This window comes from Mustela erminea, chromosome 3 (assembly GCF_009829155.1).
Source record: "Mustela erminea isolate mMusErm1 chromosome 3, mMusErm1.Pri, whole genome shotgun sequence".
NCBI lineage: Eukaryota > Metazoa > Chordata > Mammalia > Carnivora > Mustelidae > Mustela > Mustela erminea.
In genome coordinates, this window is record NC_045616.1 from 99,689,116 (window position 1) to 99,714,596 (window position 25,481).

The 25,481-nt window shown below is 40.6% G+C and overlaps 1 protein-coding gene across 6 annotated transcripts in view; it reads right to left on the reverse strand.

Moving 5' to 3' along the window:
* Nucleotides 1-14,782, reverse strand: part of ZNF346 (zinc finger protein 346) — a 34,697-nt gene extending 19,915 nt beyond the window's left edge. For 2 of the 6 annotated variants that reach the window (XM_032336916.1, XM_032336913.1), the window contains exons 1-3: nucleotides 14,540-14,777; nucleotides 1,425-1,528; nucleotides 756-848 (exon numbers count right to left, since the gene is read on the reverse strand). In XM_032336916.1, coding sequence (XP_032192807.1) covers nucleotides 756-848; nucleotides 1,425-1,528; nucleotides 14,540-14,714 — 372 coding nt within the window. In that variant the 5' untranslated portion in view covers nucleotides 14,715-14,777. Of the gene's footprint in view, nucleotides 1-755; nucleotides 849-1,424; nucleotides 1,529-14,539 lie in introns of all 6 variants that reach the window. The other 4 variants (XM_032336911.1, XM_032336915.1, XM_032336914.1 and 1 more) reach the window with 4 other exon arrangements.
* Between the last annotated feature and the right edge of the window lie 10,699 nt (nucleotides 14,783-25,481).

Below are 25,481 nucleotides of genomic sequence, written 5' to 3' on the forward strand. Positions count from 1 at the left end.
CTGGAATTTTACCTCATAATACCCTTAAATGGTAGGAATTATCATCTCCATTTTATGGGTAAAGTACAGAGAGATGAAGGGACTTGCCCAAAGTCACCAAACCAGTAAGGTGCAGAGCTGGTATTGGGCCCTTATCAGCGTGCTTCTTATCCCATGATATTTGAACAACCTCCCATGGAACAAAAATAGTGGTACCCCTGAAAGACTAGGACTGTTTTAGCGTAATTCTCATTGTATTTGTAAGCCAAAACCAAATGCATTTACATCTCAGTCAGAGCAGGCATTTGGAAAGGTGTTTCTTCCACTTGTTTATTCAAAACATTCAAGTGCTGAACTCAGCTCTTTCCCTCCCATTTCAAGAAAGCAAGCAGCTTGGTTTCCTTCCCCTTTTTCTCCTTGAGTAGTGAGTGGGTAGCTTCTTGTCCTGCTCCAGTAAACCAATGGGTGGTAATGCATAACAATGGCTTCATTTATTGAGCCCTACTATGTGCCAGGCTCTGTGTTTGGTGCTTTTTATAAATCTTTCCACATTTTAGTTTGGAAAAATCCTAAAAGATAGTTGATATTAGCATTCTCAATTTCAGGGAGGAAGAAATCAAGGCTCAGAGAAGTAATAAGACTTGTTCAAGTCACAAAACATGGCCAGGATTTGAAGCCAATTCAGTCTGACTCAAAGCCCACCTTCTTTCCACCACACCAACCTGCCTGTTGGTTTCATCAGGAAGTGAGCAGTCTCAACATGGCAGCTGGATTACCTGATCTGAGTCTAGCTTCTTCGTTTCCCCTTTTAATGTCTCCATTCCATGGATTGCTAGGTATCTCTTCACTTTGTTGGCATGTTTTTTGCTCTGCAAGAACCCAGGAAAAAGATCAAAAATAGCCAAAAGCCATTTCATATCTAAGGCAGTCAAAAATACTAGATTTTCATCTGATTCATCCTCACAAAAACTTTTGAGGAGGAGAAGGTGGGGAAAAACCTAGTTTATTGAGCTCCTATTCTGTTCAAGGCACTTTACATGCTATTAAATCTAACCTTCACAGCAATCAATGAGAAAATTACCATCATCTCTATCTTACAGATAAGGAAACTAAGGCTGAAGATGGTGAGGTTTCTTGCCCAAGATGAGCAGCAGAGTTGTGATTCTAACTCAGCTCTATTTAAAGCCAAAGTGCGTATTTTCTACTATACCACACTGAGAGGGAAGATGAAGTATGATGATCCTGATTTGGATGGGAGAGATGAGACACAGAAAAATTAAGTCAACCTTCAAGTCACAGTCAGCATGCATGGAGGCAATGTCTGGGTGGCTAAGAAGGAATTACATACACTCCATTTTGCAAGCCAGGGAGAAGTGCGGAAAGCAAAGTATTTCTTTTTTTTTATTTTTTGAAAGTAAAGCCTTTCTAAAGGTACAATGGCATACCTGGTAGTGTGCCAGCTTCTGGGACTCAGAAATGAGCAAGGCGCAGCAAACCTTACACTGGGTATTGGTAAAGAGACACTGGTTCTTCTGGATCATGTGCTCCACTACAGAGAGGAAAATAAAAAATAAAAAAATTGAGTTAAAAACCTACCTCAATAGGAGAAGAATAAATGAAACAAGATGGGATGGGGAGGGAGACAACCATAAGTGACTCTTAATCTCACAAAACAAACTGAGGGTTGCTGGGGGGAGGGGGGTTGGGAGAAGGGGAGTGGGGTTATGGACATTGGGGAGGGTATGTGCTTTGGTGAGTGCTGTGAAGTGTGTAAACCTGGAGATTCACAGTCCTGTACCCCTGGGGATAAAAATATATGTTTATAAAAAAACAAAACAAAACAAAACAAAACAAAAAAACCTACCTCAAGAGACAAACCATAAGAAACTCTTAATCTCATGAAACAAACTGAGGGTTGCTGGAGAGTAGGGGTGGTGGGGATAGGGTAGCTGGGTTATGGACACTGGGGAGGGAATGTACTATGGTGAGTACTGGGAAATGTGTAAGCTTGATGATTCAAAGACCTGTATCCCTGGGACAAATAATACATTATATGTTAATTAAACAAAAAAACCAAAACCACACCTCAACAGCACTATCTTTGAACCCTGTCTCAAACGTAGGCACTGAGTAGTGGAATGCCATACAATTATATCTTGGCACACCTTAGTCACTCCTTCCCTATGCTTTCATGACTCATGCTATGTTCTCATATCACCTATACAATTACTTTATAATTTTGTATAAGCCATTTTCTTTATTAAGTAAATATTTTAAAGTTATAATTGATATGCAACATTATATTAGTTTTAGGTGTATAATATAATGATTTGATATTTGTATATATTGCAAAATGGTCAACATAATAAATCTAGCTAATATCTGTCACCATATAAAGTTATGAATCTTTTTCTGAAACTTTGAAAACTTTCCAGATTTACTCTCTTAGCAACTTTCAAATATACAATACAGCATTATTAACTATAATCACCATCCTATAAATTCTTTTAAAAAGAAATTTTTAGATCATAAATTTAAATAGATACCAATAAAAATGAAATAATTCTAGATGGACACTGGTACCAGAGGTTTGGAGCTCTCCTTACAAAGAATAAGAGAGCAGCAACTGTGAAGAAAGGTGTTAAGACATGACAGCACCTGGGGCGCCTGGGTGGCTCAGTGGGTTAAAGCCTCTGCCTTTGGCTCAGGTCATGATCCCAGGGCCCTGGGATTGAGCCCCTCATTGGGCTCTCTGCTCAGCAGGGAGTCCACTTCCCCTCCTTCTCTCTCTGCCTGCCTCTCTGCCTACTTGTGATCTCTGTCAAATAAATAAATAAAAATCATTAAAAAAAAAAAAAAAAAGAAAAGAAAAAGACATCACAGCACCCAACTGAGACTTCATCCCAGATAGAATGAGAAAGACTGAAAGACTTGGAAAGAGAATCATTTTATCACCTTTTTTCAATTGTAATAACAAATTCTGTATCTATTTTATTATTTGTGAATATTTTCTGTGGAATTAAAAATAAAGTAACTTTATTACAAATAAAGCAATACTTATTCCACTAAAAGATCAATAGCATTTTCTGATTTTATTTACTTTTAAAGATTTTATTTTGGGGGCACCTGGGTGGCTCAGCTGGTTAAGCAGCTACCTTTGGCTCAGGTCATGATTCCAGGGTCCTGGGATCAAGCCCCACATTGGGGTCCCTGCTCAGCAGAGAGCCTACTTCTCTCTCCCTTCCTCTGCCTGCCGCTCTGCTTACTTATACTCTCTATCTCTCTGTCGAATAAATAAATAAAACCTTTAAAATAAGAAGATTTTATTTTTACGTAATCTCTATACCCTCTGTGGGGCTCAAACTCACAACCTTGAGATAAAGAGTTGCATGCTTTACTTACTGAACCAGCCAGGGGCCCCACATTTTCTGATTTTAAAAATTTACACTGGTATAACTGTACACATCGTTTGGTTATAATATTGTACTGGGGTTTAGTTATTAAAAGACTAGAACACTCTTTTTGTATGGAAAGAACATGATTTTGTAAGGAAACATTAAAAATCGGTTTCTTTGGAATAAATCAGAAAATTTGAAAAGCAATTTTGGAGGATAAGTATCAATTAAAAGATGTTGCTATATTATCTTCCACCTTTATGAGACAAGGTAAACTAATTTTGTTATTATACATTTAACACAAACTATCATCTAATACCAGTTAAATGTGTATGGTACAAATCGTGGTTAGGAACTTGGGCTCCCTAAGCATACCCACTTGGGTTCAAATCCTGCTGCTGTTTCTGTGACTGTGTGATTTTATAGAAATTATTTAATCTCGGGGTGCCTGGGTGGCTCAGTTGGTTGAGCCTCTGCCTTTGGCTCAGGTCATGGTCCTGGCGTCCTGGGATGGAGCGCCAAGTCAGGCTTCCTGCTCAGCAGGGAGCCTACTTCTTCTTCTCGCTCTGCCTCTCCCTCAGCTCTTGCTCTCTCAGGTGCTCTCTCTCTAACAAATTAATAAAATCTTAAAGAAAAAAAAGGAAAGAAATTAATCTCCATCCTGTGATTTTCCTTTGTTTACAATGGGAGTACAGAACCCTCCCTTATCTGGCAGTTCTACTTTCTGTGATTTCAGTTACCCATGGTCAACCATAGTCTGGAGGCAGATGATCTTTCCTCTCATATATCTTCAGAACGTCAATAGTTGCCTAATGCTATGTCACAATGCCTGTATCATTCACTTCACTCTATCTCATCATGTAGGCATTTTATAATTTCACACTACCACAAGGGCAAGTACAATACAGTAAGACATTCTGAGAGAAACAGAGATACCACCTTCACATAACTTTTACTACAGTATATTATTATAATTGTTCTGTTTTATTAATAGTTACCATTGCCAATTTCTTACTGTGCATTATTTTAAAATAAAACTTTATCATAGATATGTATGTATAGGAAAAAATATAGTATACATAGGGTTCAATACCATCTGTGGTGTTAGGCATTCAGTAGAGATCTTAGAATATAATCCCCATGCATAAGGGGGACTACTATACTGGTAGCATGGATCTCGTGGTATATATTATCCTTGTGGTTTTCCATGCAAAGCACTTAGTGCAGTGTCTGGTTTAGTACGCATTCTTTGTCAATGGTGAATGTTATATGTCAAATTCTTTTTTGGGTCCTGTGCTTCTGGAAAAAGTAATTATTTTCTAGATTGTACCTGTGAATATATATGTATTTTTTAAAGATTTTAAGTAATCTCTATGCCCAATGTGGGGCTTGAACTTACAACCCCAAGATCAAGAGTTGTATGCTCCATGGACTAAGTCAACCAGGTGCCCTAAGATATTTCTTATTCTAGAACTTGATAAGTGTTGAAATTTTTCTTGATCTGACTTTGAAACATTCCAATTCACCTAGCATATTACACAAGTTCTATACTGTAGTAAACCAAGACATTAACTATTCTTAATTGTTGGGCTTGGGGAACTAAGCCTTACCTTTGGGGAGGAAGTAAAATTTCATGTAAGGCATGAGTTCTATCATGACACCAATAACCTGAGGCAGGGGCAGAGTCCAGAAAACTGTGAGCAGACAGAAAGCTCACATTTTTAATCTTCTATTCTGGACCAAAATGTGGTCAAGGTGCCCTGGAGGGAGGTTTCTGGTAGAAAACTTTTTTTTTTTTAAGATTGATTTATATATTTGAAAGGGAGGTAGAGAGGGAGAGAATCTTCAACCAGACTTCCTGTTGAGCAGGGAGCCTGATGTGGGGCTTGATCTCATCACTCATGAGATCATCACCAAAGCTGATACCAAGAGTCTGATGTTTAACCAACTGAGCACCCAATTTTCTTGGTAGGAAAATTTTAAGGTGACTTTCCTTACTCTACAAGGTCTAAAGCTTATCTGTGCCAGCACTTTTGGGCAGAAAGGCTGCTATCTGGCTGTATTTCTGCCCCCTAGAGTGTCTGTTTATTCTCCCATTTTTTTTCCTATCATGCTTGGTAAGTTTTTATGAAAGACCTTGCTGGTCTCAGCTGGGTTCAGAGTAACCAAGGAAAGTGGGTCTGTGAACAAAACTGGGCCAAAGTTTTTATTTAGCCAACTGAGCCACTCAGGTACGCTCAGAGCTTTTATTTTAAAGGGAGGATGAGTGGCTCCTCAGAATGCAAAGCCCGTAAGGGGGAGATGGTACCCAGAGTCAGAGTATAGTCATCCTCTCCTGACCTGGAGGTGCTGGATTTTTTTTTTTTTAAGATTTTATTTACCTATTTGACAGACAGAGATCACAAGCAGGCAGAGAGGCAGGCAGAGAGAGGGGATGGAAGCAGGCTCCCTGCTAAGCAGAAAGCCCGATGCGGGGCTTGATCCCAGGATCCCAGGTCAGATCATGACCTGAGCCGAAGGAAGAGGTTTAACCTACTAAGCCACCCAGGTGCCCCTTTTCTCTTTTTTTTTAATTAAAGAAGATGAGGTTCTTTTTCAAAGATATTCAGAATCTGACTCTCAAAGGCTAAACAGAGCAGGGACCATGTATGACTTTGTATCCCAGTATCTGGTACAATACCTGACCCATAGGAGGACCTTGGTGAGTATCTGCTGAATGAATGAAATGTATTTCTCTGGCCTTAGAGAGTATATCCACACAGTCCACAAATATATATTTGGAATGGTTTCTGTGTGCCAGCACTGGGGCCATATCAACAAGTAAGACAGAATACAAAGTAAATAAAAAGCAAAATAGTGACAGAGAAGAAGAAACACTACAAAAACTAAGTGGCTCTCTCTGTGTATCAAATAAATCAACAAATAATCTTAAAAAGGGGGGGGCAGGCACCTGCGTCGCTCAGTCGGTTAAGCATCTGCCTTCCGCTAAGGTCATGATCCCGGGGTCCTGGGATAGAGCTCTGCATCAGGCTCCCTGCTCAGCGGAGAGCCTGCTTCTCCCTCTCCTTCTGCCTGCTGCTCTGTCTACTTGTGCGCTCTCTCTCTCTCTCTCTGTGTCAAATAAATAAATAAAAAATCTTTACACAACAACAATGAAGTTAGTGGTAAAGAATGATGGGGGCGGTATAGTCAGTGAAGACCATTTTACAAGGCATCAACTATAAGGAGGTCTGGGGGAAATAGTGTTCCTGCCCGAGAGAGTGCCAGGTCTCTATGAGGCAGGGATGAGTTTGGCGTATTCAAGGAATGGAGAGGAGGTCGGTGTGGCTAGAGTATGGTGGATGAGACAAAAGTGGTAGGAAATAAAAGCTGGAGAGGCAGTGTAAGATCATGTTGAATGAATGTAAGGCCTCAAAAGCCATGATTTTTTTTTTTTTTGAAGATTTTATTCACTTATTTGACAGAGAGAGAGAGAGTGCACACAAGCAGGGGTGAATAGCAGAGGTGGAGGGAGAAGGAGGCTCTCCGCTGAGCAGGGAGCCCCATGCAGGGCTTGATCCTAGGACCCTGAGATCATTACCTGAGCCAAAGGCAGACGCTTAACTAACTGAGCTACCCAGTTGCCCCCCAAAGCCATGGATTTTGTTTTTAGTGCCATGAGAGGCAACAAGATCTGGCTTATGTTTCAAAAAGATTGCTCTGATCATCATGTCAGCAGACTGTATGGAGAAACCAATGGAAGCTGGCAATGGAGACAGAGAAAAGTGTATGGATTTGGAATTACGTTCTGGAAGTAGATCTGATATGCAATTTCTTAGATTGGATGTGGGGGAGTAAAGGAAAGAGTCAAGGGTAACTCCTAGGTTTTGAGCTTGAGCAACTGAACAGATGAGATGAAAACTGGAGGATGACAGCCTTGGAGGAGAACTTAAGACTTTTCTTTGGCTATGTTAAACATGAGTGGTCTATCAGATATATGGGTAGAGGTATCAAGTAGTCAGTTGGAGATTCAAGTCTGGAGCTCAAGGGAGAGGTCACAACTGGAGATTATAAGTTGAGAATCATAAGTATATCAATTGTACTTTATAAAGGCTATGGACTGGAAGAGAATGCCTAGTGTAGATAGAAAAGGAAAGAGGTCCTGTGACTGAGTCTTGGTACCTCCCAGCCCTGTGACAGAACTGTCCAGCCAAGTCCTTCCTAAATTCCTAACTCACCAGAACCATGAGAGGTTTACAAGATTGGAGGAAGCTATGGTCCACATTGGGAAAAAGAACTTACTTAAATTATCAGAATTTTGAGAAGGTGGCCTGAATGTGCATCTCTACTGCCCTGATATGCATATACAACTTTATTCATTTATTTATTTTTAAAAAAGATTTATTTGCCAGAGAGAGAGAGAGAGAGAGAAAGCGAGCACAAGCAGGCGGAATGGCAGGCAGAGGGAGAAGCAGGCACCCTGCTGAGAAAGGAGTTGGATGCAGGACTCGATCCCAGGACCCTGGAATTATGACCTGAGCCAAAGGCAGATGTTTAACTGACTGAGCCACCCAGGCATCCCTTACATACAACTTTAATCCAACTACCAATTACCTCCCCAAATAGGACAGGTTTGATATAAGAAATTAGATGCTTAGAAAACGATTGGAAAGTCTGAAGGTACTTGGCTGGGCCTTCATAAATGTCTCTAGGGATAATATTTGTCTGTCCAACAAAAGAGCTATAGTTTGAGGTCTCCATTGCAAACTTGCTGAAAGTAAGAAGTTTCCATTATCAATGAACCTTCATCTCAGCCTATGAAGCTTGATAATGGATTCTGGAACACTGATATAGGATGATCTCATAGTTCCATGACCCTTTCTTGATAGTAACAATAGTGAAAAGCCATAGGAATATGATCTTCACTGCACTTCTGTCTTCCAAATCTATGATAAGACATCTTTGGCAGGATTGGATTTGTATCCATATTGTAGCCAACAAGAGGATGTATATGGCAGAGACTGAACGATCTAGGACAGGGCTTATTTTCACAGGGTCAGTGAAGTATGGACAAAGCTAGGGTAGAGAAGCAAGATAATTCTTCATAAACTTAAGGAATGTAGGAGAAGTAGTATTTGGGAGATAAATGATCGTGATACCTCAATTTAAGTTACTGTCTTTAGGACACTTAATGTGCCTTAAGTTGCCTTAGGATACGTAGGTCCTGAATAGCTGGTCACTGCACGACTAAACAACCTCCTATATTCCTCCTAATGGTGAACACTGCTAGTCTATAATGACTTGCTATTCCTTGGCCCCAAATGTGGCCTTAGAATCTTCAACTCAGCTCCACAGAAATTCACCAATTGTCTGAAGATGGTCCTCAGAGATGTAACCAATTTAATAGCCTGCTTATTAGGGCTTATTGGGAAGTAGTGGATTTCTAGGTACAGCTATAGTTAGAAAGCAGCATACAGCAAAAGATCCTAGTAAAAGCAAGCTGGATATAACCTACCAGTAGGTCAGATTTGTTAAGCAGTGTAGTCTAATGGGCAGGGTGGTCTACAAGAATGCATTGGACAGTTAGCCCCATTAAGATTACTTAGCCTCAGTACTTCTATTTTGTGAAACCGTATTATTGATGGTCTGAAAAGGCTCAAATTTTAGCACAGAAAAAAAGTATGAAGAAAGCAAATGTAATGGTATTGATGATGTGGTGTTAAAAATTTTTCTACTTAGGGGGCACCTGGGTGGGCTCAGTTGGTTGGATGGCTACCTTTGGCTTGGGTCATGATCCCAGGGTCCTGGGATGGAGCCCCATATCAGGCTCCTTGCTCAGCGGGGAGCCTGCTTCTCTTTCTCCGTCTCCCTGCTACTCTGCCTGCTTGTGCTCTCTCTCTCTCTGTCAAACAAATAAATTAAATTAAAAAAATTTTTTTTTATACTTAGAACACATATAAAACAAGAGTTCAAGGGTGTCATGGTGGCTCAGTAGGTTAAGCATCCAACTCTTGATTTTGGCTCTGGTTGGGATCTCAGGGTCATGGTATTGAGCCCCTCACTGGACCCCACACTGGGCATGGAGCCTGCTTGAGATTCTCTCTTTCCCTCTCCCACTCTGCTTCCTGTTCTCGCTCTGTCAAAACAAAAAAATAAAACAAACAAAACAAAAAAGCAGAGTTGATCTGAAAGTACAATAAATGAAATGAAAAATTCACAAGAAAATCAACATCAGATTTTCACGAGAAAATCAACATCAGTAGCAGAAGAAAGAATCAGTGAACTTGCAGATAGATCAATAGAAATATTCAATCTGAAGAGGCAAAAAAAAAAAAAAAATGAATAATGAATAGAGCCTTAGAGACCTGTGAGATACAAAGCACACCAAACAAATATATATGGGGAAATTTCAGGAGAGAAAGGAGAAGAAAAAAAAATATTTGAAGAAACAATGTTTGAGGGACGCCTGGGTCGGTCAGTGGGTTAAGCCTCTGCCTTCGGCTCAGCTCATGATCCCAGCATCATGAGATCGAGCCCCATATCAGGCTCCCTGCTTGGTGGGAAGCCTCTTCTCCCTCTCTCACTCCCCCTGCTTGTATTCCCTCTCTTGCTGTGTCTCTCTCTGTCAAATAAATAAATAAAACTTAAAAAAAAAAAAAGAAAAAGAAACAATGTTTGAAAACTCCCCCGTATTTGATTGAAGAAAAACAATTCATACAGCCAAAAGTCTCAAGTCTCTCGGGGTACCTGGGTGGCTCAGTTAGCTAAACTGCCTTCCACTCAGGTCATGATCCCTGTCCTGGGACCAATCCCCACATCAGGCTCCCTGCTTAGTGGGAAGCCTGCTTCTCCCTCTCCCTCTGCCTCTGCCTATCACTCCCCTGACTTGTACACTCTGTCCAATAAAGAAAATCTTAAGAAAAAAAAAGTCTCAATCTCTCAAAACACGATAGATACCAAGAAATCTACACCCAGATACATCATAGTCAAACTATTGAAAGATAAAGACAGGGGTGCCTGGGTGGCTCAGTCGGTTAAGTGTCTGACTCTTGGTTTGGCTCAGGTCATGATCTCAGGTCAGCTAGGACTCTACTTAAGGATTCTCTCCCCCTGTCCCTTCACCTGCTTGTAGTCTCTCTCACTCTCTCTAAATTAATAGTAAATATTTTTTTTAAAAGAAAGATAAAGGGGTGCCTGGGTGGCTCAGTGAGTTAAAGCCTCTACCTTCAGCTCAGGTCATGATCCCAGGGTCCTGGGATCGAGCCCCACATCAGGCTTTCTGCTCAGCAGAGAGCCTGCTTCCTCCTCTCTCTCTGCCTGCCTCTGTGCCTGCTTGTGATCTCTGTCTGTCAAATTAATAAATAAAATCTTTAAAAAAAAATAAAGATAAAGACAGGAACTCCTTAAAGTAGCAAAAGAAAAATGACTCATCATACATAGTGGAATAATTTGATTGACTTCCTATCTGTAACAATGAAAGCCACAGGGCAGTGGAATAACAGTAGTGAGAAGATCAAAATTGTCAACCAATTACTCCACGTCCAGCAAAACTATCCTTTAAACATTATGCTAAGCGACAGAAGCCAGTCACAAAAGGCCACACATTATACAATTTAATTGATATGAAACATCCAGAATAGGCAAATCTATAGAAAGAGAAAGGGAATGAGTAGTTGCCAGAGGTGACTGCTAATAAGTATAGGACATCTCTGGGGTGATGAAAATGTTCTGGAATTATTGGTGATGACTGCACAATTCTGTGAATATACGAAAAACCACTGAATTTTACAAGGGTGAATTTTATGGTAGATGAATTATGTACCAATAAAGATGTTATTTTATTTAAAGAAGTTTTTTTAAAGATTTTATTTATTTATTTGACAGAGAGAGAGACAGAGAGGGAACACAAGCAGGGGAGTGGGAGAGGGAGAAGCAGTCTCCCTGCTGAGTAGAGAGCCCGATGTAGGGCTCCATTTCAGGACGCTGTGCTCATGACGTAAGCCGAAGGCAGATGCCCAACAACTGAGCTACCCAGGTGTCCCAACATGTTATTTTAAAAAATTATTCTTTAAGACTGAAAGCAAAATAAAGACATTCCCAGATAAAGACTGAGAGAATTCACTGCTAGCAGGTTTGCTTTGCAAAAAATACTAAAGGAAGCCCTTCTGGCCGAAAGGAAGTGGTACTAAGTGGTAACTTGAATCCAGAGGAAGAAAAAAAGAGCACCAGAAATGGTAAATATGTGGGTTAATATAAAAGACATTATAAATATTTTTGTTCCCTAAATTCTCTTAATTTCTTTAAAAGACAGACTGTATATGGGTCTCTGGGTGGCACAGTCAGTTGGGCGCCTGACTCTTGGTTTCAGCTTAGGTTGTGATCTCCAGGTTGTGAGATGGAGCCCTGCCTCTGGCTCCACACTTAGCAAAGTCTGCTTGAGATTCTCTTCTCTCCCTCTCCCCTCCCCATCGTGCACCCTCTCGCTCTAAAATAAATAAATCTTGGGGCACCTGGGTGGCTCAGTGGGTTAAGCCTCTGCCTTCAGCTCAGGTCATGATCCCAGGGTCCTGGGATCGAGCCCCGCATCGGGCTCTCTGCTCAGCAGGGAGCCTGCTTCCTCCTCTCTCTGCCTGCTTCTTTGCCTATTTGTGATCTCTGTCTGTCCAATGAATAAATAAAATATTTAAAAATAAAATAAAATTTAAAAATAAAATAAATAAATCTTTCAAAAAAGGCATATTGTATAAATCAATAATTATGACACCGAATAATTAGGTTTATAATATATATTGATGTAATATATATAACAATAATATACATGACAATAATACTACAAAGGAGGGGGAAGAACGTAGCACTATTAGAGGAATGTTTTTATATTTTATCAGAATTAAGTTAGTAGTATTAAAAAAAAGTAGTATTAATTTGAAGTAGACTGTGATGAGTTAAGATGCATCTTGTAGTCCCTTGGGCATTAAGAAAATAAAATAAGGAAAAAAATATTAACAGAGAAATTAACATGGTTCACTAAAAAATAAAAAGGAAGAACAAAATGTAAAGGAGATAAATAGCAAAGCAGAAAATGTAAATCTAGCCATATCAATAATGAAATTAAATGTGAATAGTCTTAACAGCCCACTCAAAAGGCAGAGACTGTCAAAGGATAAAAAAGCAAGATCTATATAATGAGATATGATTTTGCAACAAAAAGTAATGAAGTACTAATACACAGTACAACTTGGCTAAACCTCAAAAACATGCGGGGGGGGGGGGAGCCAAATGCAAAAGACTACATATTGTATGATTTTGTTTATATATAATGTTCAGAAAAGGTAAATTTATAGTGGTTGCCTAGGGCAGGAGGTGAGAGTGGAGATTTAAAGTAAACAAGAACAAAGGAACTAACTGAAGCCATAGAAATATTCTAAAACACAACTCTGTACTTTTACTTAAAAATCATTGCATTGTACAGTTACAATGGGTGAATTTTATGGTATACATAAATTATAACTCAATGAAAGTGCTAAGAGAAAAACAAAACAAAACCAAAAATGAGTACAATTTAGTGTTAAACAGGGCTCTACCTAAACTTCATATAAATATTGGAAAGTGAGGAGAGTGGGAAAATGAACTAGGTCCTAAATGACACTGTACATTCACACACGCACAAGCAATTCACTTTTTAGAGCACAGCTGCTGTGTTCTCTGCTTCAAGGCCCAAGGGGGTGGGGTGCCTTCCCTGTCCCTCAAGGACAAAGGTCACTCCCTCTTTGTGCACAACCAATTCTTACACATTCCTCTTCACTGCACCCATTACCTTATACTGAAATTGTTTTGGAGTCTGCTTCTTGGACTAGACTATAAACTCCTTCAGGGCAAGGGACAGTATCTTCCTCCCCTCTGTAGCTCTGCCGCCCAGCCAGTCCTGGGAACTGAGCAGGTTATCAGAGAATGTTTGTCAAAGTAGTGAAAGTAAAATTGGGATGTGTTTGCAGGGATTTGTACCAAACAAGTCTGAAATTATGTGGGAGACAGAGAGCCCATATTAATTTAGGCGTCATATTAGACTAGTTTTAAAACTGGAGAAGTATACACAAGGGTATAGGTCTGTGTACCACTCCAAATTTAAACATATCTTCCTTGGATGTGGTCAAAATTCCATTTTATGCCAGGGCAATGAGTTCACAAGCAACATTTTAAACTTCCAAGATTACTCTGCTCACCATGCAAACAAACCGTCTGATTTTACTGCAGATTACTTGACAGGATTAGCACAGAAGGCCAGACAGTTCTTGTACTTCTAGGTTAGAGTTAAGCAGCTAGCTCTGCTAAGGACTACAAAGGGGGTCACGCAACCAGGTTAGGCCAGCTCTTTCCATGCTCCTCTACCTCCATCTTACCCAGAGCCAGGTCAAATGCAGAGCAAGCTGGGAACCTTCAGCCCTGAAAGTGCCCCCCCCCCCCCCCCCGCCGCCCCGGCCCCGGTGTATTCTGTTCTCCACAACTTCAGTACAAAGAAGCTGGGGCCAAAGTATACCCTGGCCAGTTTCTCAGGCTCCCGGCCCCCATCACATTAAAGGGACCCAGGTAGTAAAGACCAGACGCCTAGAAAGAGGAGTAAACCAGGTAGAAGATACCAAGACCAGCAGGAAAAAGGGGGTAAGAACGCCTTCTGGAGTCCTTGGCAGTGTGGGGCACGAGAGAAGGGAGGCAAGCGACACAAGGGGTGGGAGAACCAGGAGACTGGGACGATGTTGAGTCAGGGAGCAATGGTGAGGGGCTAGGAGTCTGGCGGGGAAGATTCTATGGGTCTCAGAAAAGGCACGGATAGGAATTACATTCTACGAGTTTATGATAAGAGCTGTGCTCTGGTGGGTAAGAATGGAAGGGGAAAAAAACCCGAGGCCTGAGTATGAGAAGGCCTTTGACCAGTAGATCAGGGAGACCTCATTCATTGCTGCTGCGGCCTCAATTTTCAAGGGAACGGGCCCACGGTACCCAGGCCCAGCCGGGGCGCACGAGTCAAGAAGTCCCGGGGCGCGTCACGCAAGGGGGCGGGCCGGGCGCCAGGGGGTGTGCCCGGAGACCCAGGGGCTGGCCCGCGTTCCCGCCCCGCGCTTCCGCCACTCCCTTTGAGACCAGCGGGCGAGTGAGGGACTTGCTGCCTCTGAGGTCCCCGGACTCACCTTCCTCCCTTCCCACTGGTTGGGTCCCGGACACTGCTTCCCACAGGCGGCGCGCCCTCTCGCGGTCGAAGCGCAGCCCGTCCGGTTCCCGTCCTTCTCGCTCCTCCGAGCTGTTGTATGGCCGGGCCCCTCCACTGTCCGCGGCCTCCACGGTGCCCAACGCGGGATACTCCATCTTTCATGCAAGCCCTAACCGGCAGATCGCCACTCATAAAGCTTGGTCTCGCGAGATGTGGGTGGGAGGGTGACTTTGCCCGGCCAGCAAATCTCGCGAGGTTTGGGAGCCGCAGACCGCGTTGCGGCGCCGGCCCAGGCGCTTCTTTCTGATGGCTGCTGGGGTACCTCCGAGTAAGTGCTGTGGAATTGAGTCAGTCGCTGCTTTTACAGCAGCCCCTTCCCTCCGGTATAGGTTCGTGCAGCCCTCGGCTAAAGGTTCTCGCCTTGCTCACCGTCAGCCTTCGACACTTCTCATTTCGTTCTCTTGAAGGCCCTATTATGTGGGAATATTTACTACGTTTTACTGTTAGGGAAATTGAAGCCCAGAACCTAGAAATAGTTTACTCAACAGTAGAGCCAGGACTCCATCTCCGTGATTCTGTTACTGCTGATAAATACCATTTGAGTTTCAAGTTCTAATTCCCAGCCCAGATCTCCCCCTTAAACTCTCCAACGTAACTGTCAAATCTGAAAATGTATCCTCTGTCCCCACATGTCCTCCCCCAGTCTTTCCGAGCCACCATCTCTTGCTGAGGTTATTGCAGCTTCTTTACTGGACCTTTCACTTGCTCTTCAGATATTCTCAGCACAGCAGCCCCAGCAGTCCTCTTATAACACGCCGTATCACGGTACCCTGATGCTTCTCCTCTTCAACAGTTTCCCATCCCACTCTTGGTGAAAAGCCAAAGTCCTTAGTTTAGCCAAAGGACCCTTCGCAGTCTGACTTCCCTTCACCTCCCTGATCTCATCTCCTATTGTGTTACCCTCCAACACTTTCATTACTGTCTCAGTCACCTTGATCTCCTGGAGGGCGTTTCCCACATACATCCTCATGGCTCAGCCTCTTTCTCTCTTTCTTCCTCCTCCTCCTTCTTTTTAAGAATGTATTTATTTATTTGACAGAGAGAGATACAGTGAGAAAGGGAACACATGCGGGGGGAGTGGGAGAGGGAGAAGCAGGCATCTCGCAGAGCAGGGACCAGATGTGGTACTTGATAGGAGGACGGGATTGGGGAATCATGACCTGAGCCAAAGGCAGGAGCCCCTCAGCCTCTCATTTCATTCTCTGGCTCCCCTATCTAAAATTTAACCCCTCCACACACATTTCATGTCCCCCTCTCCTGCTTTATTATTTTTTTCCCTCTTTAACACTTAACATTATCAGATATAGTATGTTTTTACTATGTTTGTTTTCCCACTAGTAGCCATGCCCCAAGAAAGCAGAGATTTTTGTTTTGTTCTCAGTTCAATCCTCAGCATCTTGAAATAGAGCCTGGGCTCACATAGGTACATACAAAATATTTGTTGAATGAATGAAACTTTTGATATAATTATTTCAACTTCATTTATTCAAATGTTTATTGAGAGTTTACTACGAATTAGAGGTTATTTTGGGCATTGGAATACAGTTGTGAACAAGACAGACAAGGAAGCTGTAATACAGTGTTTTTTATTCTAGTGGAGAACAGTATAATAAGTCAACAGATAGTAATAAGTGCTAAGGAGAAAATAAAACAGGAATACGTATTGGGTGAATGATGTAGAAGGAAAATTAGAGTGGTTAGAGAAAGCCTCTGAGGAAATGACCTTTTACCTAAGACCTGATGGATGAGAAGTTAAAGACCATGCATGCAAAGAACTGGGGAAGAATGTTCCAGGAAGAGGGAACAGCAGGTCCAAAGTCCCTGCGGCAGGAGTGAACTCGCTCTGTTGGAGTAGGAAAAAGGAGTATGGTTCGAGCCCACTGAACTAGGGGGAAGTGGTATCAGAGGAGGCAAAAGAGAGGTAGGGATAGAGATGTTTCTTGCCTGAGATGACACAGCTCACCAGCGGGATTTACTTATTTATATTACAAATATTGTGGATCAGCTCTGTTTCAGGCCTCGTGCCTGACTCATCTATTAAAATGCTATAGATGATTGATGTTTGTGCAATGTTTTATAGTTTATGAAGCATCTTTAACATACATTGTAACATTTAATCGTTAGGGTGGTTCTCCTATGAAGAATTCTTATTTGACAATAAAGAGAAAAACTGGGAGAGGTGAAGGTTTTTTCAGGATCCCACAGCTAGTTAATGTCAGAGCCCATGCTTGAAAACCAGACCTCAGACTGCAAATACATGTCCTTTTGCCAATACCATATGACCAGCCTAAAAACCAATGACTGTACATTACTTATTTATCTTAAAGAAAGTTTCTAATTAACCAGATTTCCATAGTGTGAGTTATTCAGCTAGAAATCCAAAGGTATAGAGGATATTTTTGTCAAAGTCCAGGAATTCAAGCATATGTCTTTGACACAATAGAGCAAAAAACAGTACCCCTCCCCTCCCTCCAAATCTGATTAGATGCTCAAAACAATTTAGATTATTCTCCAGTGAATGCTATCATGAGATATTCTGCTTCTCAGCTCTGTGAACACATCTCTAGTTGTTAGAAGTGACCATAAATTAGGTTTTACTAATAAGATGTGTACAAGCATTATTTGACTCAGAAATTAAGATTGGTCCAAAACAGCAGGGTTTGCTCTTGAGGAAAATTGACAAATCTATGTTGGTGGGGAAGGGGGGAAGAATGATGATCACACACACACACATCTTTGCTGCAATCCTAGTCTACTGCCCAGGATGGGTCATGTTATAGTGTCTTCAGGGCTGCAAGGAAGCATTGTCTTCAGGACATGCCAGGTTTTAAATCAGCAACTTTCCAAGGACAGGTTGACAGTGTAAAGGAGTTTGCTGATCAATAGGTTGGGATTTCCAGAGGGTTTTGAGGAGGGGAAAGAGGAGAATTAGATTCAAATAGAGCTTTCCAACTGTTTCCACGTCACAGCCCACTTAATGTATGCCAAGTTTAGACTAAACAGATAAGGCAGCTTCTTCTCATTACCTAGTGGTGGTCCAGGGGTTCACAAGTATTCTAGACCCTACTGAGCCACACTTAGGGCAGGAGGGCTGGATGTTCGGAGCCCTGTGAGGTGCAATGGGTGGTCATGATGTTTTACACCCAGACAATATCTGAGATGAAAAGAATTGGGATTAACTGAACTAATCTCTGAGGCATAAACAAGCAGTCAGTTAAAGTCATGAGATACTCAGCTTGATGTCAGCTGCTCCATTCTGCAGTCATGACCTATGCAACATTAGGTGAATTATTTAACATTTGTAAGTTTGCTTCTTCATCTGTAAAATAAGTAAATGATAGCTGCTTTAAATGAAGATTAACCAAAATAATTTCCATAAACTACTTACCACATTGCCTGGCACAGAGTCAATGGTAGTTGTCACCAGTTTATTCTGAAGGCTATATTTTTCTGAAAATTTCACAAATTGATAGTAGGTTCTAGTCTCCATCTTGGTGAAGCTAAACTCTACTTTTCTAGATCTAGCGTTTTAGATCCCATAATTTCTAGAACCAGCTTCAATTACTTATGCATTTGCTTATGGATCACAGTGACTTAGTTTAGTTTAAGAGACTAAATTAAGCTCCTCAGTATCCAAGGAAATCTAGAGTGGCTTTTTTTTTTTTTTTAAAGATTTTTATTTATTTGTTATATATATAGAGAGAGATACAGAGCGCAAGCACAGGCAGACAGAGTGGCAGGCTAGAGGCAGAGGGAGAAGCAGGCTCCCTGCGGAGCAAGGAGCCCGATGTGGGACTCGATCCCAGGACGCTGGGATCATGACCCGAGCCGAAGGCAGCCGCTCAACCAACTGAGCCACCCAGGCGTCTTTTTAAAAAAGATTTTATTTATTTATTAGGGAGAGCAAAGGAGAGGGAGTAGCAGGCAGAGGGAGAGGGAGAAGCAGGCTTCTCGCTGAACAAGGAGTCTGACATGGGACTTAGTCCTAGGCCCCATGACCTGAGCTGAGGCAGATGTTTAACTAACTGAGCCACCCAGCCACCCTTAGAGTGGCTTAAAATGATCCAGTGAAGCTCTGTCATCTTCACTGAAGGATTGCCAAGAAATCAATATAGATCTTGAAATGGCATAGTAACTTGAGTCACACTGAATTAACAGGCTTTATTTTGGGCCCACTACATTATATGTCAGTGTCTTTGTCCATTTGGGCTACTGTAACAAAATACCATAGACCAAATGGCTTAAACAACAGTTTATTTCTCACAGTTCTGGAGACTGGAAGGTCCAAGATCAAAGTACTAACAGATCTGGTGGCTGGTCTCTGATGGGAGCTGTCTTCCTGATTTATATACAGCTATTTTCTCCCTCTGTCCTTACATGGCAGAAGGAATGAGAGAGTTCTCTAGAGTCTCTTGCATAAGGGCACTCATCTCATTCATAAGGGCTCTACCCTTCTCACCTTATCAGTTCCCAAAGACCCCACTTCCTAATAGTATCACATTGGGGGTTAGAATTTCAACATCTTAAATTTTAGAGAACAAAAACTGTCTATTATAGCCAGGCACTGTACTATACTCCCTTACTGACAATACTTAGTGGCTTCCTGTTGCTCATAGGAGAAAGTTAAAAAGTTAAAATGTCCTACTGTGGTATAAGACGCCCATTATAAAGTCTTTCTCCTTCCCTTTCCCTTCCCTTCTTCTTCTTTTAAGATTTTATTTATTTGTTTGAGAGAGAGAGAGAGAGAGAGAGCAGGAGCAGCAGGAAGGGGAAGGGGAGGGGCAGAGGAGGAGTAGAGGAGGTAAAGGGGGAGGAACAGGGGGAAGCAGACTCCCCACTAAATCATGACCAGAGTTGAGGGCAGATGCTTAACTAACTGAGCCAACCAGGCAGCCCTCAACATTAAGTGTCTAATAGCCATGTTGTTGCAAGTAACTACAGTTCATTAATTTTTATTTATTTATTTATTTTTATTTATATTTATTTTTTAAAGATTTTATTTATTTTATTTGACAGACAGAGATTACAAGTAGGCAGAGAGGCAGGCAGAGAGAGAGGAGGAAGCAGGCTCTCTGCTGAGCAAAGAGCCCGATGCGGGGCTCGATCCCAGGACCCTGGGATCATGACCCGAGCCGAAGGCAGAGGCCTTAACCCACTGAGCCACCCAGGCGCCCCTCATTAATTTTTTTTTAAGTAGGCTCCATGCCTAATGTGGGCTTGAACTCACAGCCCTGAGGTCAAGAGTTATTTGCTCCACCTACTGAGCCAGCCCAGCACCCCTAGTTCATTCATTTTTCTCTGAGATAATAATCTGTTATGTGAATATACCATAATTGATTTACCTGTTCTAGTGTTGATGGACATTTGAGATGTTTCAGTTATGAACAGAGTTACTATTAACATTCTTCTTTTTTTTTTTTTTTTAAGATTTAAAAATTTTTAAAGGAACCCCTGTACCCAATGTGGAGCTTGAACTCAAAACACTGAGATCAAGAGTTGCATGCTCTACCAACTGAGCCAGTCAGGTAACCCAGCATTCTTATATTTAACCCCTGGTGCACTTGGATAGGCATGTCTTAGGATATAAACCTAGGAAATGATTCCCATTTGGTAGGTATGTGAATGTTGTACTTTACAAGCTAATGCCAAATTGTTTTCTCAAGTGGTTGTATCAATTTATATTCTCATTAGCAAAGTATAAAAGTTCCTATTGATTTTCATTCTCTGCAGCACTCGGTACCGTCAGACTTCTTTATCTTTTGCTGATCTAACAGGTGTAAATGGTATTAGATGTGTGGTAGGCCTTTTCATTCTATTCTTTATCTCTCCTTTTTTAATTCATCAAACATTTATAAGCATTCTCCATGAAATAGATATTTTGTTAGGTACTAGAGAATTTAATGTCTCTCTTTTTTTCTGATTTACTTTTTTATTGGGATATAACTTACATGGAACAAAGTATACAAGTAAAATCTGGAATAAATTTTAATATATAAACACATGCGTATAATCACTACCTATGTTAAGATATATAACATTTCAAGTCCCATAACGCTCACTGTGCTTCTTCTCAGCCAAAAGGAATCATCCTAAATTCTCCTGTTATAGATTAGTTTTGTCTAATCTTGAACATTGTGTAAATGAGTTGTTAATTTTCAAATATTTGGGGGTTTTCTAGATTTCTTATTGTTAATTTCCAGTTTAATCCATTGTGATCAAAGAACATAGTCTGTAAGACCTCACTCTTTTGAAATCTTGAGATTTGTTTTATAGCCCAACATATGGTCTATTTGGTGAGCATTCCATTTGTATTTGAAAAGAATGTGTGTTTTGCAGTTGCTTGTATAATGTCATATAAATATTCAGTTATGTCAATGTAGTTGATAGTGTATTCACATCTTCTATATTCTTACTGATTTTTCTTTAGTTCTTTCGATTACTGAGGTAGGGGTCCTTGTGTTCAAATCTTCAACTGTGAATGGATTTGTCTATTTCACTTTTTGGTTTTGTTGGGTTTTTTCTTCATCTATTTTATTTCTGAATATATAATAGGAAAGTCATATTTTTCAGTTAGACACTTTTATTGGTGTGAAATGCCCCTCCTTATCTCTAGTAATACTTATTATCTAAAGTCTACTTTATCTGATATTAATTTAGCTGAGCTAGCTCTTTTCTGTTTGTATTTACATAGTACATATTTTTCCATCCCATTGTTTTCTGTTCTTTTAACCTTGATGACGTTATATTTAAAATGCATCTCTGTAAATAGCATATAGTTGAATTTTTAAAATCCAGTCTGACAGTCTTTTTCTTTTATTTCTAAGAGTGTTTAGCTCCTTTCCATTTAATTTAATTACTGACATTTGAGTTTATTTTTACCATTTTGCTGTTTTCTGTTCACTCCATCTGTTCTTTGTTCCTTTATTCTCTTGGTTGTTTGTTTGTTTGTTTGTTTGTTTTTTGCCTTCTCTTGGATTGAACAATATTTTTTATGATTCTCTTTTTTATCCTTTATTTTTTTATTGGTATTTAACTATTCAGATATTTGATCATTATTTCATTATTCTTTTAGTGGTTGCTCTAGAGATTATAATATGCATCCTTAACTCATCACAGTCTACCCTAAATTAGTATTTTCCACACTTCCTGAGTAATGCTAGCACTTTAAAATTGGTTAACTCTAATACTTTCTGCTTCCTGGGTTATTGTTGTCATTTATTTTGTTTCAGTGTATTGTTTTAAATTCCACAAGACATTATTTTTGTTGTTGTTTTAAATGGTCAGTATTCATTTATATTTACCAATTTAGTCAACCCTTTTAGGTATTCTTCATTCTGTTTTGCAGTTCCATGTCTCCACCTGGCTCATTTTCCTTCACCTAAGATTCCATTTAGTGTTTCTCGTAGTGCCGGTCTGCTCATGATGAATTCTCTCAGTTTTTGGTTGTCAGAAAATGTTCTGTTTTGCCTTCATTAAAAAAATTTTCTTAATGCTGGTGGGGAACTAGGGTAGCTCAGCCAGCAAACCATCTGTCTTCTGCTTAGATAATGATCCCAAGGTTCTGGGAACTAACCCCTCATCAGGGCTCCCTGCTCAGAGGGGAGTCTGCTTGTTCCTCTCCCTCTGTCCCTCCCTTCCTTCTCCCTCCCCCACTCATGCTCTCTCTTTTTCTTTATCAAAAAAAGGAAATTGCCTTGTTTTTTAAATATTTTATTTATTTATTTGACAGAGAGACAGCAAGAGAAGGGAACACAAGCAAGAGCAGAGGGAGAGAGAGAGAAGCAGTCTTCCCACTGAGCAGGGAGCCCAATGTGGGGCTCAATCGCAGGACCTTAGGATCATGACCTGAGCCGAAGGCAGACACTTAATGACTGAGCCACCCAGGCACCCCCAAAAAAGAAAATTATTAAAAAAAAATAAAATGCTGGTAAGAGCTACAAAATTTACCAATTTAAACATTTTTAAGTGTACAGTTCAGTGGCATTCAGTAATTCACATTATTGTGCAACTACACCCACAATCCATCTCCAGAACTTTTTCATCATCCCAAACTGAAACTCTATACCCATTTAATGGTAACTCTCCATTCCTCACTCCTCTTAGCCCTTGGTAACTACTATTCTACTTTCTGTCTTTATGAATTTGATTTTAGGTACTTAATGTAAGTGGAATCATTTATTTGTCCTTCTGTGTTTGGCTTATTGAGCTTAGTATAATGTTTTTAAGGTTCATCCATGGTGTATTATGTATCGGAATTTTCTTCCTTCTTAAAGCTGAATAAAATTCCTTTGTCTGTATATATATATACAAACATATACACACATATACATATATGCACATGTACATATATATATATACTACATTTTGTTTACCTATTCGTTCTTCATTCAGTGGTTATAGGGTTGCTTCTACCTTTTGGCTTTTGTGAATAATGCTGTTATGAACATTGGTGTTCAAATATCTGTTTGAATCCTTGCTTTCATTCCTTTTGGATGTGTACCTAGAAGTGGAACTGTGGAATCATATGTAAATTCTGTGTTTAACTCTCTGAGGAATTGTCATACTGTTTTATATTTTATAGCGCATACCATTTTACATGCCCACCAGCAACAGATGAGGGTTCCAGTTTTTCCACATCTTTGCCAACACTTGTTATTTTCCATTTCCCTTTTTCAGGTTCCTCACCATTCTTTTTTTTAATTTTTTTTTTAAAGATTTACTTCTTTATTTGAGAGAGAGTGCATGAGTGTGCACCCTTGTGCAGCATGAGAGTGGGGGTAGGGACAGAAGGAGAGGGAGAAAGAGAGGGGCAGACTCCCCACTGAGTGCCAAGCCCAATGCAGGCTCAATCCCATAACCATGAGATCATGATCTGAGCTGAAATCAAGAGTTGGATGCTTAACGACTGAACCATCCAGGTGCCCCTCTCACCATCCCTTACATACTTCTGTGCTTTCTGGTAGAACAGGATGCTCCAGGCTCATCTCATACTTTACCTTCCCAGCCATATAATGGAGCAGAATCAGTCATTTTCCCCAAGAGTCCTGGATCATTTTAGTGGAGAATAGTATTTAGAGGCCGTAGACTAGACACGAGCTATGCTCTTTGCCACATGGGTGGTGCTGCTCTCTGTTCTTCTCAGTAGACACATCTATGGCATCCCATTCTAGATCACGTTTTCTTACCCTGTTCAGACTCTGACACCCCAAAATGGGCTACCCCTCCATGGAGGAAACTTCCTTACTCCATTCAGGCTCTCTGACTCTTTAAGCTGGGCTGGCCCCCTATGTGGACAAGCTCCTGAAACTGCACAGGCTCTGATACTCTATGCTAAGTGGCTTCTCTACAGGATGTTCTTTTTATTCCACTTGGGTTCTACTCCCCACTCTTGGCAACTCTCCTACCTGAATGTTCTCCTTACCCCTTGGGGCTCCATTATTATGTGCTGGGCCACTGTAGCTCTTCACGTCCCAGGTACAAATGCCATTCTTTTTTGTACCACGTTATTGCTTTAGAACTTAATTGTTCAGGAAAGGAGGGAGAAAGAAGTGGAGGGAATGGAAGAGGTCAAAGGAAAAAGGAATTATTATTCTAGTTGAACCTCAGGTTTTTATAACTCTGGTTATTGATTGAGCTCTTATTCTGATAGTTTTTAAAAATTTTTCATCCTTTTGATATCACTTTATAAATCTTTGGAAGCTTATTTGCTTTCTGGCACAAATAAGATAGTCTAGGCTCATCTTGTACTTTCCATGTACCAGACATTATTTAGCCATACCTTTAAGGAGCCCTGTGTTGTTTGTTTGTTCACTTTTAGTGGGGGAATGATATTAGACAGTACCATCTGGTTGATAGAAAACCCTTTGTTAATGAGGAGACTTAGCTTCTAATTCATTTTGGTGGGTAGCATTTAAAAATACACATTAAAGTAATTAGTTTATATTGGTATTTTTCCTTTCAGGTTTAATATTAAGGTGTTTTCATTTCATTTTGTTTCCTTGATTCCTAATATTATTAACATAATTATTTCTTTGCTTTACTCTAAAATATAAAACAAAGTCTAAAATGTTAAATCACTACAAATAATATAAGTGCTGAAGAAAGTTTAGAAGTTTAGAACATCTTTTGTTCTTGGATTGTGTCCCACTTAGGATGTGCAGTCAAAATACTGTTTTCTAAAGTCCTTGAAGTAAATCATTTCTTTATGGGGTAACCAATATGATTCTCAGTTTAGTTAACTTATTTCTATTTATTTTCAACTTAAGGAATTTTTTTTTAAAGATTTTATTTATTTGACAGACAGAGATCACAAGTAGGCAGAAAGGCAGGAAGAGAGAGAGGAAGGGAAGCAGGTTCCCCGCCGAGCAGAGAGCCCGATGCGGGGCTCGATCCCAGGACCCTGGGACCATGACCTGAGCTGAAGGCAGAGGCTTCAACCCACTGAGCCACCCAGGTGCCCCTAACTTAAGGAATTTTTTAAAAAATATTTTATTTATTTATTTGACAGAGAGAGAGAGAGCAATCACAAGTAGGCAGAGAGGCAGGCGGGGGGCGGGGAATAGCAGGCTCCCCACTGAGTGGAGAGCCTTATGCGGGGCTCCATCCCAGGACCCTGGGATCATGACCTGAGCTGAAGGCAGAGGCTTAACCCACTGAGCCACCCAGGCGTCCCGTCAACTTAAGGAATTTTTAAAAGATTAAGTTTTTTTTTTTCCTTTGACTAGGTAAAACATACACAATCCAGAGGTCAAAACTGCCTTTCACCCATTCCTGCCTCCTTCCAACTCCTTTATCCTTTATTCTGTAAAAGTAATCATTTTTGTTTGTTTATCCTTTCATTTCCTTTTTCAAGTACAAGTAAA